Source organism: Bombus flavifrons, chromosome 6, assembly GCF_040668555.2.
Source record: "Bombus flavifrons isolate JBK064 chromosome 6, iyBomFlav1_principal, whole genome shotgun sequence".
NCBI classification, from domain to species: domain Eukaryota; kingdom Metazoa; phylum Arthropoda; class Insecta; order Hymenoptera; family Apidae; genus Bombus; species Bombus flavifrons.
This window is the reverse complement of record NC_138447.1, coordinates 1,304,928-1,320,784: the sequence shown is the minus strand read 5'-3', so window position 1 is coordinate 1,320,784 and position 15,857 is coordinate 1,304,928. Positions and strand designations below refer to the sequence as shown.

The 15,857-nt window shown below is 41.3% G+C and overlaps 1 protein-coding gene across 5 annotated transcripts in view; it reads left to right on the top strand.

Moving 5' to 3' along the window:
• LOC138180724 (lachesin) overlaps positions 1-15,857 on the top strand; it is a 299,803-nt gene that overhangs the window by 20,052 nt on the left and 263,894 nt on the right. For 3 of the 5 annotated variants that reach the window (XM_069114826.1, XM_069114823.1, XM_069114827.1), the window contains exon 1: positions 14,614-15,669. In XM_069114826.1, the coding sequence (XP_068970927.1) occupies positions 15,276-15,669 (394 nt within the window). In that variant the 5' untranslated portion in view covers positions 14,614-15,275. Of the gene's footprint in view, positions 1-14,613; positions 15,670-15,857 lie in introns of those variants that run through there. The other 2 variants (XM_069114825.1, XM_069114824.1) reach the window with 2 other exon arrangements.

The window sequence follows — 15,857 nt, the reverse complement described above, 5'->3', positions numbered from 1 at the left end:
CTCGATCTTTTGGATACATTCCCGACTCGCTGCAGCTGTTACTTCTCGTTACGCTCGCGAAACTAGCTACACGCTTCAAGTTCCAACCAGCCAGCTCGAGAACCTTTCCACGAAGACTGGACGAAACAGCAGAACGATTTCGAGGGGTGAGGGCGAATGGTATGAGGAGGATGAGGTGGGAACGGGGGTAGGTCCGACGAACGAACACGTACATCATTACGTTTGTATCGTCGACAAGCGGGAACTGCTTAATCTCCTTTTCAGTTCGTCATGGTCGACTGTTGCGTATGTTGCGTGGCTGAGAATAAAATATATAGCACCGAGTCATAATTAATGTAGTCGGATCTGTTGCGCCTTTTGTTTGTCTCGTTCCAAGAAAAGATGCTTTTTCGGTACTCAAATATTTCGTACCGCGAGTGTGATGTGCTCATATGTTTTTTCTTTGTTATTCCTTGCTTTTTAATTAGGTTTTATGGAGAAAGAGGTATTCGTTCGGGAATTACTGGCATGCTCATTATCATTGATGTTCTTAAGATTAATGCCTTTAAGTTTCGTAGAAAATTCAAAATTCTATCATTTCAGAACCTAAATTAATAATTAAATATAAAAACAATTGATATATATATATATATATATATATATATATATTATATATATATATATATATATATATATATATATATATATATAATCTCCGAAATTTCCACGTTCCTTCACTTAACATTACTGCCAGAAATTAGCAGTTTCGCGGATCAGAAACTAACGGTGATTTCTTCGGAACTTGCGAAACGGACGGTAGCGGCTCGATTACATCGAGAAAATCGAAGACTGCCGGAGACATAGAGTTCAGGGAGTGAGCGAAAAGCAGTAGGGTAAAAATCAAAGGAGAAGCAGGAATTGGAGGAAGGGAGAATACAAATAGAAAAAGTTCAAAATGTGGAACAGTCCCAAGGACCTCCAGATTGGTCTGGAATCAATTAAGCTGCTGTGGCGTAATCAGTGTATTGGTGGTCGCATTCGCGTGACCAAAAGTAACTTGGCAGTTTAGGGTAGTACATACGTGTGTACGGTACATAGATATATATTTACTCGGAAGATTCACGCCCCAATCAACGGTAGGATGCCTAGTATTTACGAGCGGTGCCACGACTCTGCCCGTTTTTCCTCTGGAGAATGCACACATACCCACGGTCCGTTTCTTTCCCTTTCGCTCTGTCCGGTTCTTTACGATTGTCCCTTTTCCTTATTTCTCTCATGGCCGTTTTGGCCGCAATCCATGACGACCAGGTAGTTCGAAGTACTAGCTGCGAATCACCTGTCGATCGTACATTTCGAGCAAAGTATGATTACTCGTGACTTTGGGGAGGATAAAAGTCGACATGACTGGATAGTCGTCTAGCGAGTGGGAAGTACGCGAAATACGAGCGTTTGCGTTTCGTTCTCGGAAGATTAGGAAAACGAAGGTGACGAAGCAAAAATATTTTTAAAGCTCCATGTTTCTAAAATGAATGTGTGATAAATAGGAAAGCCAAGAATAGAACGTCATTACTCGATAATTTTTATCTTTATTATAGAGCAATGTCGTTTATATAACAGCTCGACGCATTTAATTTGACGATTCATCTTGTCCAAATATGATGAAAGTCGTCGAAGCGGAGCTTAAACCGAAATCTCAAGTATCGAGAATATTTAACCGAGCTGTGACCCGTCATCTCGGCACGTCATCCCGGCCCGTCTCCCCGGAGACGCATTAATTTCATAACGTTAACGACGCAACGCGGCGCACAACCTTACGGGGCTCGACCTCTTATTTCTCCTTTCCTACCCTTGTACCGTTCCCTCGGCACTGAGTATACATATACATCCTTCATCCAGCGCCTGTTTTTCTCTGGCATTGGGATCTCGAGTCGTGCGTCTCCGTCGAGCGTGTAGACGTGCAGGGTCAGCCGGCGCACAACTTTCCTGCGATCTTGATTTCATCAACGTGTCTCCTTTTATTGTTGCCAGTTTACCAAGAGCTTAAATATTTTGTCGTGTTGGCGGTGGTACGATTTGCTAGTAGACGGGACAATAGCTTCGCCCACTGGTCGGGCCAATCAAGCAGCTATGAAAGATCACGTTCAACCCCCAACCCCCGTAACTATCTGTGCAACCTTCGAGTTCACCGGCAGCCATCTCTTTACTCCAATCCACGGCTTCGTACGGTAGGATAGAAGGAAGCCTGTTAGCCTCGAACCTAGGGGTTCGTAACTGTTACGAGCTACCTATATCCGCAAACCAGGCTGGCTTGTATCAGACCAGTTTTCTCCAACATGGAGCTATCCTTCGAGTGCATCGGTTCCATCAGCACCTCTTTCAACCAATCTATCGGTCTATCTGGCCGCGTTAAAATCATAACCGAGGCTTGTTTGAGTTACCGAATGGCGTATTCGTTCTTCGATTCGTTTTCCCGTACGATTACCTCGTCGAACTTTGTTCGCGCCAGCTTTGATTTTAAGCTCTTCCTTGGATACGCTATAGCGTTATTCTTTCCAGAAGAAAACGTTCTTTATTGTTTTATATCGTCGGATTTATCCAAGATTCGTGTGATGGTGAAAATCAAGTTTACTTTAGATAAGATTTCTTGCAAAGATTTTAGCGTTCTAATAACAATAGATACTACTTCGTGAATGATGTTATAATGAAAATATCACTACTCTATAGTAAATGTTTAATATCTTCGATATGAATTTGGTCACGTAAACATAATTTTGGATAATGTATGATTAACTTCGTTTTAACATTTTTCATCCAACTCACGAGAAAGTAAAATCTGCACCATCAAGGCGCGTCTTTTCGTCATTTGCGTAGCAGTACCTTAAATATTTCACTCTATAAACTAACGGTAAGTGCTGAATAACATCCGAATTTTCGTAGTTTCAAAATCTCAGTGAAATTTGTATTCGTTCATATTTGTTCGTTCATATTGCCTTCTTTTCTAAATACCTAATACTTAAAAATAATAACGTACGAAATGGGAAGAAATAAGGTGAAGTTAGCATAGAATCCTTTACCTCGACTTAAAATCGAAGTCCATTACCAATTACTTACTCCCGATTGAGTATCGATCCGGAGGAATCGGTCTAAAAACAGCAGCGAATCTTTCAATTTATCAGCCGGAATCGCGTTTTAAAGGTTGTCCTTTAATTCCATAACTCAATCCGTCTCGCCATCTCGGACAATTAAATATTCCGGGAAATGTTTTATTTCCCTTCGCTCGGATTCCTTAAATCGATGTTAAAATCAGCTTCTCTCGGAACGAAACGAATTATCGCGGCTCGAGCTTCGCAAATTCCACGAAAAAGAGCTTTTGCCTTTCAGTGGTGCGTTGCTTCGTTTACATTGCATATCTGCATCTGCAAGTTTGTTGGATAAGATATTTTTTGGCGATAATCAGGTAACACGAAGGAAAATAAAAGAAAAACGTGGAGAACGAAGACATTTTGCGGCATTCGCGGCGTTCGATATTTCGAGTAAACACGGCCGCGTTTGCATTCATTGCGACGCGATGGCAAAGAGTAATTCCTCGATTTTGTGGCCCTCCCGTTTGGCCGCGCAGATTTCGTCGACTCGGCAAACTCGTCTTTTCGTCCTTCAAAAATTTGCTGGTCTCGGAACATCCGTGACTCTACTCGATGATACTGGCCATCCAAGATTTCACGAGCTCAGCTTTCTTTCAGACGCGACGTAATTTCTTCGTGCTTTCCGTTCTCCGCTGAAGCAACACCGCTGAATCAAAAATTATCCATTTTTACAACGATGCCTTCGCTCCTCGATTTTTCTCCGAAAAATCGAACAAAGACGCGAATATTTCGTTTTATAATCGTAATTAATTAATTCAAATTTACAAAAATTTACGATTAAAAGACATTCATCATTTCTTTGTAATTTGTTCTACATTACGTTTCATCAGTAGCAATAGTAAAATCGATATAGCCATAAAATATTCACTACGAGAGACAAATTCTTCTTTCATCAATATAACAAATAGTACTTAGAAATTTGTAAAAATAAAATTTGCGTAACATCGTATATTGCATAGCATGAAAGAGAAGTTGACGTAGATAATTTTTCAGCGCAAAGTGTAAAGTATAAATAACGGTTGTCTATTGTTAATGATTCGAATATTTATCCCAAACAACCCCTACAATTTTTTCTAACACGTAACCACCCTGTCACGATACGATCAATGGTTTCTTCGCTTCTTCCTCCTTTTTACCCGATACTTAACAACATGCGCGCGACGAAGGGAGGAAAATTTGCAACCACACTGCATGCAGCTTACGGTCGCGCGAAGATATGTGGCGAGGCTATATTTTGTAGATTCAGGATGTAAACCCTACACGTGAAAATGAATTTCATCGTGTGCAACTGCGACAGAGACGGGAGAGCATGTAGACACATGGTCGGGATTCGATATGAACACGAAGAAAAAGTGCTGCGTAGACGAGGCATTCAGAGGATAAGAGAGGATGGAGGATGCGGTGAACAGAAGTGTGGCGGGAAAAAGGTGGTGGATCGAGTAGTTTGGTATTCCAGTGACTACCTGGGCTGCATTGCATCACGTATGGCGAACCTGAGTTATAACATAGGCCGTAGTTTATGTTGGATATCTGGCGGGGATGAACGTCGGTTAGACACTTTCATTAAGATGCTTTGACGATAGCGTATTTTGCAATTTCCCTAATGTATGCGAGATTTCCAGACACGAATGATTGATCGATTCTTAGTATTTAAAGCAACTTTTCTTATATATCGTGATAGAGATAGAGATAGAGATGGAGATAGAGATAGAGAGAGAGAGAGAGAGAGAGAGAGAGAGAGAGAGAGAGAGAGAGAGAGAAAGAGAAAGAGAGTTCTTGGGAGAGTTCAACCGTTTTTTCGAAAATTCTATTTCTTTAATTATATTCATAAAGATATATAACAGTAATTACTTTAAAAGAGAAACCACAATTTTCTTCGACGTCGGATAAGGGGATTTTCCACCCAGCTCGACGATCAGTATGTTGACCGGAACGGGGACTTCTTATCTGTGTCACTCTGTTCTTATCAGGGGCGAGTTATGCCTTTTAAACGAAAGCCGTCCGATACGGAGCCGGCTGTAATCGTGAATCGGTCAATCGAACGTTTTCGAACGACCGAAGGCCTGGTTTTGGCCGGAGCAAACGAAAGAATGAATCTGGAATCTAGGAATTCATTCGTTGCCATGCCCGATCCGGTTTCCGTAACGTCTGCTGGTACGATCAGACTTTTCTATACATAAATGTGGCAAGCTTCCAATGTCGACCGTCCACCTTGCTTAGGTGCACTGTGCTACCTTTACACCGATTCCACTCTCTGTATATACGTCTGGTGTCCTGTCCAGTGAGCCGCGTGACAGCTAATATCCGACCAGGAAACTAACACCCCGCCTTGCTGAATCACCCCGTTTCGTCCCTTCTCCTGCCGCGCTAGCTACCCCTCTGTTCGCACCTCCGACGTCGCCCTGCTTCATTCTCGTCGACTAACCTGTCGCGTCCCACAATATTAAAGGAGAAAACTCCATTTCAAATATTTTCAAATTCCTCGTCTTTCTTTTTTCACACTGCCTTGTGGATCTACTCCTCGATGCTTATTAAGTTTCCGCTATTATCATTTTTCTCTTCTAATTACGTCACAGTCATTGCGTTAACTCGTCAGTTGCGTATCCAGCGGCACGGCAGAACATTAGCATAACATAATAGATAGTAGATGATAACATCTAATATAAAATAATACAGAGAGAAAATAAAAAAGATTATTTTGTTATCTACGGAAATTTGCATCCACCATATATATATACAGGGTGGTTGGTAACTGGTGGTACAAGCGGAAAGGGGGTCATTCTACGCGAAAAAAGAAGTCGAAAATATAGAATGAAAATTTTTCGTTTGAGGCTTTGTTTTCGAGAAAATCGACTTTGAATTTTCGCTCGGTACGCGTGCACTTTATCACGTCTAGTTATAACGGATCTCACTGTAGATTGTTATCTCGATAGAAAAATTAAAAAAAAAAAATTTTTTTTAAATGTTTATTCTATATTTTCGACTTCTTTTTCGTGTAGAATCACCCCCTTTCCGCTTGTACCACCAGTTACCAACCACCCTGTATATATATATAAAGGAAAAAGAGAAAGACAATGGATGGATAATTACTCGTTGATAATCTCTTTTTCTGTTTGAATCTTTTTATGGCGTGTGTCGTCGAGCGAATTCTTTTCGCGTGACTGACCAACGAACACTTACACGTCTGTCGAAAACGTCGGTGAAAGGTGCGCGCAGTTTTCGTTATCAGATCCGTCATTCTGTATGTCCGATCGCATCCAACTTGTAATCCTTTCGGATTCATTTCTCTTCTCTTCGAGTGTTCATTTTAATGGATGCTGGATAGCATTCTCTCGATGCAGTTATGCCACTATTTCGACGCCGTGGCATACACGATGTTACGTATGCATGCGTATCTCTATTAGCGCGCTTCACTGTCACCGTGAGTTTTCGGCCGAATCTCGGTCGAAGGGGCTAACAGACATCCAGAATGACAAGTGAAAACGAATCGTGCAAATATCTAATAATAGATCGTTACTTTTTACGAAGAGATTCGATCTAAATGAATTTTATCGAGTCGTTTCATCGCAAAGCGAAGCGGTGGGGTTTTCCTCACTATGCGATGGAAAAGTAGCAGTTCGGCGCGAAACCACAGGCCAGACGCTTGAATTATTAGTTGCGCGTTGATGAAGTTAATCCGAAACTTGCCGAATAGCCAACTACGGGTCACCGTTAATTTTAACGCAACCCGTTTCCGGAGTTTTGTCAACCGCTTGTTTGTTAAACTATATTCGTTGATACTTCGCGTGTGACGCGATGAGTGTTTCGTCGCGCGAATAATTCGGTCGACCACGATGCAGCCTCTATACTGATTTTAACTCGTCCTGTTTAGCGTCAAATAAATCTAGATATCGTTTGTCGAAAAGCAAATGCCATTGTAATACATTATGCTAATGTTTAGCACGAGTAATTTCGTAAAATATATTTTTAAATACAGGAGCACTGGCAAATATCTCGTATCTTGACCTATCGACTTTGACAACTTTGCTCACCCATGCTAAATGTACATACAAATGTATTTTTTCTAACGATGTAGTTTTACAAATGAAGACAATACATGTAATTGATTTGTTTCATAGGTCTGGCGTAATATTAACGTCCCGATAAGCCGCCATGTGGTGGGAGTTCGGGAAACGAGATTTTTGCGAAGGTTGAAGACGCAATAATCGAATCCAATATTCGTTCTTTTCAAACGGCCGTTCGTTGACAAAAAGTGAAATTTGCTTGAGAAGACAGGACTGTCAGCGACAGCCTCCGCGTGGCGATATACTCACACGTTCTCTTTCTTCCCCTATTTTTCTATTTCTTCACGTGTGCCGTCTGTACACACGTAAGGGTGAACACGCGTACAAACTTTTCCTTCTTCCGACGTTAAGTCAGACGTACACCAGCCAGAAGTTACGCGTTCAAATTGATTTTCCATATATAAATCTCGTTTCGACGCTACCTGTCGCTTTTTCCTTTAATCTTTTAAATATTTATTCAGAGTAAATTGTTTCTTTTATACGCGTTGAACGCGGGCGGTGTGTCGTTCCAATATTTGCACGTTAAATATTTGAAATAAAGAAAGTAAATCGAGCATTTGTGAAACATATCAAATGTTTACGTGTCTTTTTTTTTTGGAAAGGTTAATTTTATTTACTTTTACAACAAAGTTATTTCCATGAAGCTAAAGAAGATATATTTCCAGAAACAATTTTCAATCCTTCGATACTTGTTTGCTATTTTCGTAAAACACTTCGTACTTTCTGAGACAGAAGAAAACTTGACGCAAAGTTCTACCATTGATTCAACACACAGTACTACCTTTCAAAGATGATCTTTCTTCATATTTTTCCTACACCTGTCGAGTAAAGAGAAAATATTTCATACGCCAATAATATAGAAACTTCGTATACTATATCGCAGTTACTACGATTACTTCTCATTTAACCATAGTACGGTATTTCTTACTCATCGAATTAACACGTTTTAGTGGCACGTATACCCTGTCAACGGGTGATTTATGGAAAAGTCAGGACGCAATGTCGACGTTTATATCGGCAGATATTTATCGGTCGTCCTTTCGTTTACACTGGTTTAATCGAACCGATCAGCGAGCTTGTTCATTAATCAATTTTGAGGGTTGCTGTACGCCCACTCGCCCACCCAACACGCTGAAGTCTTCATAAATCGTTGCACTATTAGCGAGCTCGCTATCCTGCCACCAGACTTACGTGATAGAAACACTTATACCGCCACGCTTCATCCTTGCACCATATGCTAACGTTGAAGTATTTATTAGCATTCGTTTTTTGCTTCGGTAGCTTTTCCATAGGTAGGTGGTCGATTGGTTAATAGAAGTATTTACATCTGGAAAGGAAAAACGCTATCGTATTCTATCACATACTTCAATTTTTCAGTGTATGTCTATTTCATATAACATAAATAATTTGTCTATTTCTTCTCTCTATTCATCTGCTTCCCAAACGATCGATGACTGTGTATCCAATTTTTTATAATCGACAACATATTGAATAAAAAATCGTACGATTATAAGATCGTGCTTAGTTAGTTTTCAGCGCGTTTCGTTTTACGTCGTTTGTACAAATTCGAATGTTCGAGTAGTTGAGAGTTAAGCGATAGGCAGTTTAAAAAGACTTTCGTTCCTATTAAACAAATTTTTGTCTTTCTATTCGAACCGACTCGTACGAGGGGATGCAAGTAAGAGGACAATCCGCGACAACGTGTATGCTTGGTATTCCGTACGTGTAGCGTTTTTTGTTTTCGCGATGTGAAAGCAATTTGGGAACAATGCGTGTGCAATTCGTACCGGTACGGAATGCGTAACTGTTAATACGAGCCGATGACAGATTTTAAAAGCTACCAGCTCAAAAGCTGTTCCGAAATATCAACGCTCGTGTCCTCCTTGATCTCGTTATAACGTACAAAAATATTTTGTTTTTTCTTCACTTTAGTATCTTCTCCACTTTTTCCAATTTTCTCTCATCTTTTTCTCTTCCTCTCGGATTCTTCTTTCTTTTGAATTCCAACTTTATCCCTATTTCTCAGCTGATATAATGATTTGCATATTCTGCCCTTAGTCTACATTTTCTTGTTTACTGTGTCAGGAGTCGTTTCCATTGTTCGACAAGAAGCTTTTTCCAGCCTTGTTCTTTTTTGTCTCTGCACTGTCTGTTTTTTTTCCGAAAGTGTTTTCGACGATGTCGTGTCTCTTTTTTTTTATGTAGGCATGCAACCGAGCCTCTCTGCGTAGCCTGGACGCAACAACAACGGTCTCGTCGGTGAATGGTCCTCGTCGTGCTCTATCTCTCTGTTTTTGGACTTGCTTGTTCCCACGTGGTCCGACACGGACATCGTCCGATAGGTATCACTCTTGTCAACACTCTAGAAGCACGTTCGCGAATTTTGCGTTTTTATCGGTTTATTAGCCATTTGCGAAGTGCTCGCTCTGCGGACTGATCGGACATTTCTCTCTTTCGAGACTACAACTTTTTGAATGTTAAATCGATATACGGGTAAAAGATCGACGTAACGAAAAGATAATTAAATTGTTTGAACAACGAGTTTTATCGAATAAAAAATTACCTCTTTCAAGCCACGATATTCACAAACTTAAGAATTCAAATCGTGAGCGCGAAAATATTCGAACTTGGACATTTTTCTGCCCGACGCGTACGTCGATCCATCGCCTGTTCTCCATGGGGACCACCCTACGTCTCGTAATACCCCCCACGAAAGGAACGAATCGGGCTCCCATGACGCGTATTACTGTAATTTCGATTTTATTGCAGCCAATTTGCTCGATCGTCGGGGACCGAACGAAGAACTCTCGTTAATCATAGGAGCAAAATATGTTTGAAATATAAAACTGGTAGTTATGTGACAGGCTTCGTGCGACAAGAGAGTGTATTGACACGTAGAAGGCTAAAAATTTTAACTTTTGGCAGGGTACGTGCACTCGGTAAAAGGATTTCGTACGGACAAAAGAAGCGAAATGTAGGTAAGGGGGTAAAAAGACCGAGAGGAAGAGGGACAAAGAGACTAGGAAGAAGGAACAAGCGAGAAAGAGGGTGGTAACACATTCTTTTGAAAATGAATTGCTATTCAGAAGGATCGGGACGACGCAATTACATTTCGATTGTTTCATCGTTTGAATAGTCGCTGATCAATTGTATTGTGTCTTAATTGGCTGTAAAGTCTCGGGGACTAGGAAGTGGGATTGTCTGCCGCTTATGCCGTAGTTTTGTTTGTCCAAGTCTTTAGTCTGTTCTGCCGGAGATAATGCTTCTGCGAGCTGAGACGATACGATTGGATCGATCCAGGACTCAAACGTCGGTCTCGGGGAAACGATACGTGATATAAGCGAAATAACGTTGAATCAAATTGTCTTTGAAATAATAAGAGAAAAAGGGAAAGGAGCGGAGGTTAGTCCGTGCAATTAATGGGGTAGTTTCAGATGTTTCTCGAGAAGGTAATTCGATTCGATCCTTTTGGCTGGTTATTAACCGAAATTGCTACGTTTTTTCATTCGCGGAAAGGTCCGATTTAAAGTTTTGGCGACTTGGAAATTTTACTGACAGGAAGCAGTCTCCGTCATTATCATTCGTTGAAGGTGAGCCGCGGTTAACTTGCAAAGTAAATTTTAACGAAGAGAAAAGAAGCCAAGATAAAAAAAGGATTGGCTAATCCGTTGGAACTTTCCTCATAAAAGTTCTTATTTAATTGCTTTTTCGCGGGTTTCTTTAGCATGAGCGGATTGCAAGGGCTACGGTGACGCGCCCCCAACATGTCACGCGCAGAGTTTTTCAGTTAACGGAATGAAGGAAATCATTTGAGGGAGAAAATGAAAATAAGAGACCAGATGTGTCCCGGGCAAAACCTCTTCTCTGATTGTCACATCATTTTCTTCTTTTCGTTTCTATTCCCCCTTCCCTCCTGTAACGATACGCTCGATGTCTTACTGTATCTCCTACATTTGCTACAACGATTCGTTCTACAAATTTCAACATTTCATTTTAAACGCTGTCCTACGTCAACTTTTACAAATTATGTTTTTATGGAATTCTTCGAAGCATTTTATTGTTTTACGACATATTAAACGATCGATCTCCTATTGCTCGCCATCTAGAGTCGCCCCTTCTCGCGATCAGAAGAATGATCAACGTCACAGCTATTAAGCGCGAATAAATCGTGCAACGATGACATCGATAACCCAGTGTTGAAATTATTGCCGACGTGACAGCGGTTATCATTTCACAGCGTTGTAACTCTCTTAAAGATATTACTGGCATCCGCGTCCCCGTGAAACCGCAGAAGTTTCTCTTAATGACGAAAGTGGAGCGAACTCGTATCAGAAGTCGATAGGAAGGGGTTGCACAAGGAATGGTAAAGGGTGACGGCTAATCGTTTCGTAGGGGAAAATTCCTTTTGCGCGATAACCACGTGGTTGCAGCTATACCAACGAAATCATGCGATCAAACGTTGAATCAACGCGGAATCGAAGATGTCAGAATCCGCAGAAACCTATGGACGAAGAACGGAGATTACCAATGCCAATGAAAGAAAATACTTTACCCGAGATTGAGAGGGTGGTTTACCTTTCTTTCGCTCGAAGGCTATCTGCGGACAAGCCTAAAACGGGTTGCCCGTCAGACTTACGAACCTTCAAACTTACATCAACGAAATGAAAGAGCCGTGCTCCACCCTCTAACCTACCCTTTTTGCATCCGTTCTTCTTCAGTTGCTTCTACTCTTCGATCCCTACGTCTCTGTTTCTGCCAAACGCCGACGCCGATCCGACTTTACCTCTCTTTACTGTCAAAATTGTAGACATCCCTGGATTTGTGTCTAGAGTATTAATTCTCGTGTTAAGGGAGTTTTTCGCGTATTTCGTCAACGCAATGTCTTCGCACGGCAGTGTGTCCTGCCGATCCTATTAAATTATCTTCAGATGGATCTATGTACGTTATTACCATGCGTCCATCCATGCGTGCCATTAATTTTACCCTAGTTTAGAAAAGTTTGCGCCGTGTGATATCGCGGTGAAGGATGATGCAAGTGCGTTCAAAATGATGAAGTTGATATTTTGTGCAGCGATTTAAAAATATTTCTATTACACTTATTTAGTCGGGAAGCTAAGTGACGTTAAGTGAGTTAAAAATAGTCCAAACGTGTGAATCCTTGCTACGGCTGTTTTCTAAACGTCAATGATATCGAGACAATTTTTCTACAATGATTGATAAATTATAGAAACGATCGACGGTAGAAGTAAAGTAAAATAAGGAAGATTTTCGTACACTAATACGCGATATAAACCGATCCGTTACAAATTTTCATTCGAGCATTTTGCATATTCGTATAAACAAATTTACAGAGATCTTCGAGGCATATATTTATAACTGGTTTGGCAAATATTTGGTTTCTATCTAGCAAAAGGATAAACTTCGGCTGGTCGTGCTTTTTCAAATATTTGAAAGGTCGCGCATATTTCCCGCCTACCGATTCCGGTTAATTTCTGCGTTATATTTTCGTTGCTTCAACGCGGACATACGTTGATAAAATATTATTTTGTTGCTACGTGCGTTCACATTTTACCGCATATTCGTGCTGTACATGTCGTTCACGTACTGCGATGGAAAAACCGAATATGCTTCAGTTCCACGCGAAAACTTCGACATCGAGTTTCAATATTTGGCAAAGTTTTTCGAAATATTCGTTCTACTCTTTGGTACTTTTCTAACAGGAACGAAATATTTTGTCTGCGCCGAACCAACAAGACGCTTTGATGGCTTTCTGCCCGAACTAGACGTAAAAGTTTAAGCAAAAGCATTGAAATCTTTTGACACATAATTAACAGCTTCGTACCGTCTATATCTGCTTTCGAAAATATAAATTTTTGTTTATATACTACTTCTTTCATAGTTGATAGTTTTGACTTTACGTTTCACATGATCCCATAAGTTAATCATTGACACTTTAAGTTTATGGTTATGTAAGTATCTAATTAGCATTACCATAGAAATTATACGGTGCTTGAGTATAGATAAAATCTTCTTTGACAAGAAAATTCAACTGAACTGTTTTATTGAATTTGCTATGTCTGAAGATACTCGATTCTTTTTGGTCCACGTTTCTCTCGATCGTTCGTAAACAGAATCATAACTCCCGCCATATCTACCGATAAGCCAATCTAAATTAACTAATGGTTATCGTGCGCATCTAGTCTTTTGAGAGCACCATCTTCTGTTCCGAATCGCATCGCATTGAAGTAAACTTCAATTTTATTTTCGCAGGTCAAACTATCGTATTTAAATTCGAAAACGTAATGTCCAAATTTTTTATGAGATACTCTTGCAAGTAAGTCGTAGAATAATTAGATCAGAACATTCGAGAATAATTCTTTCTTGTACAAACCCATAACACAATCGAATATGTATAACGTTTTTGTAAAAGGGGAAAAGGATATCTAAACGGTGGGGCCTGTAAATTTTCACAGCAATATATATAAACGATGTAAAATCACAGTTTAAAAGTATCCATGACAGAAGTTTGCGGTAGTTCCACGCTCTATTTCACGCGAGAAAACTCGCCGACGATTTTTCACGAAAATGAAACGTCATACGAAATAAGCGTACAGTAGGTACATCCGCAACTTGCTTTTGATAAAGGATGAGTACTATTACTCTAATGGTGCCACAGTCACACTCTAGGCGATTCCGCATCAACTGTAAATATTTATCTTCGCTTTTCTCTTGCGTTTTCTCGTATTCCTTTTAGTTGCGAACAGATCATAATATCGTGATATGTATTGTATCTTTCTCGATTTAGACAATGTTTACACTTTCGAATATTTGGTAAAAGCCGAAATTTTTCTTTTCGGTGCATCGAACATTGTCAGGTATTGTTAAACTATTTTATCAATTTTGTTAATTTAATAAGAGAACGTTCCATTATTTGTATGAAATGCGAATCCATGGTTAGTACTGTATTCAACGCAAACGTAAGTAACAACAGTGGTAACGCTGTAGGATACGAGGTATCGTGTCATTTCCTGTGAAAATTCCCGGAGTGCGCTCGAAGAAAATATCGTCTCGCCGCTTATCAAAATAGTCAGTAAGCATTCACGTTTCGACTGTTCGGAGACGTCCTTTCTTTGGTTGTAGTCTCTCGGCTGGTCTGTTGTAAATAGGATGGTCTGTCAGTGTACGGCCGCAGCCGCTCTCCAGACGAGCCAAACAGGGAAAAGCACATTTTCCGCAGGAGGTTGAAATTAGCCGCGTTCTTGGCGGTTTCCTTTTCCACCGGCTGTGCGGTGGCACGTTGCTCGCATGTTGAACCGGCGCGGTGTGTGCGCGTGTGAAACGTACCGCGAAAGTCGGGGTGGTTGGAAAAAGGGCGTAAGAGAGAGAAAGAGAAAGAGAGAGAGAGAGAGAGAGAAAGCAAGAGACACGGAGGCACGGGCGACGCTTTGGTCGAAACGGGTCGGGACTAAGAAAAGTCGAAAATCTTAATTCGGGGGCGGTACCGACTCCGTGATGCGATGGGCGGTGACTTCTAAGCGGCGATTGGCTTGCTTCGGTAAAGGGTGAGAGATCTCCTACGGGGGTGGAGGAGATATGCGCCGTGATGCCAGGACGTCGGCGTGTGCACGTCTGTCCGAACCGGCGGTCCCCTCTGTACTCGAGGACGCCAGTCGACGCCGGGCGTCCCGAGCGTACAGTCGGGGAACTGTCGTTGTCCTTTGACGATCGCGGGAACGTGCTTCGATCGTTCTTACATCCTGGTTGATCGAGGATCGCCTCGGTCGATTGACCGCCGTCGCGTTCATTCTACCGAACGGAATCGTTGGTGAACATTGTAACTTTTACATTTTAGTTGTATCTGATTTCGGATGTAAAACTTGGAAGTGGTGAAGACGGAGGGTTCGATCGGAGCAAAGTTAATCGATGGCGCGCGTGTTTGTTCGTTTCGCTATCGCGTGTGACTGCTCTTAGGATGCGCTGGAGGGACGTGATTTTTTATAAAAGCTTGACCTAATCAAGAGGCGCGAGTCGACCGGAACTGTGGTTCCACCCTGGAACATCGCGAGTTCTCAACCTGTGATCCGTTTCGATGGAAGGTCGTTCGGAAGGGTCTTCTGGAGAACATTTCCGGTGGATGCTGATCGACGCTCTGACCGATAAATCGCTTTCAGATCCGAACGGGCGTACGTGCGCGGACAAACATCGGTGTGGACCATTTCGCGAGTGGGAGGACGACCTTGAAAGTTCGTACGGGCTGTCGGAGGAAACAAGGGACTCTGTTGGTGTGTCTGTTCGTTGCGGATGCGTATCTTACGCGGATCGTGCTTGTGCTACCGGGTTCGTCAAGTTGCAGCCAAAAATACTGGTGCTTGTTAAGGGAAGCAAAGGAACGTCTTTCAATATCGTACCCAGGATGGCGACTATCTTCGTCGTCTTGTGCCTGCTCTTGCTAGACACTCGACCAACGGTTGCAGCTAACAATGGTAAGTGAATTTTTCATTTCTTTCGTCTTTTCTTTTTCTCAATACGTATCCAATGTTTTATTCTTGTTTTGTGATACTCGAATATTATGATACTCTAATACTAAATATTAACATATCGCTTCATAATTTCTGACTTTTCCTGAAACATGCATACAATATATTTTTCGGTATTTACTTTTAGTTTACTT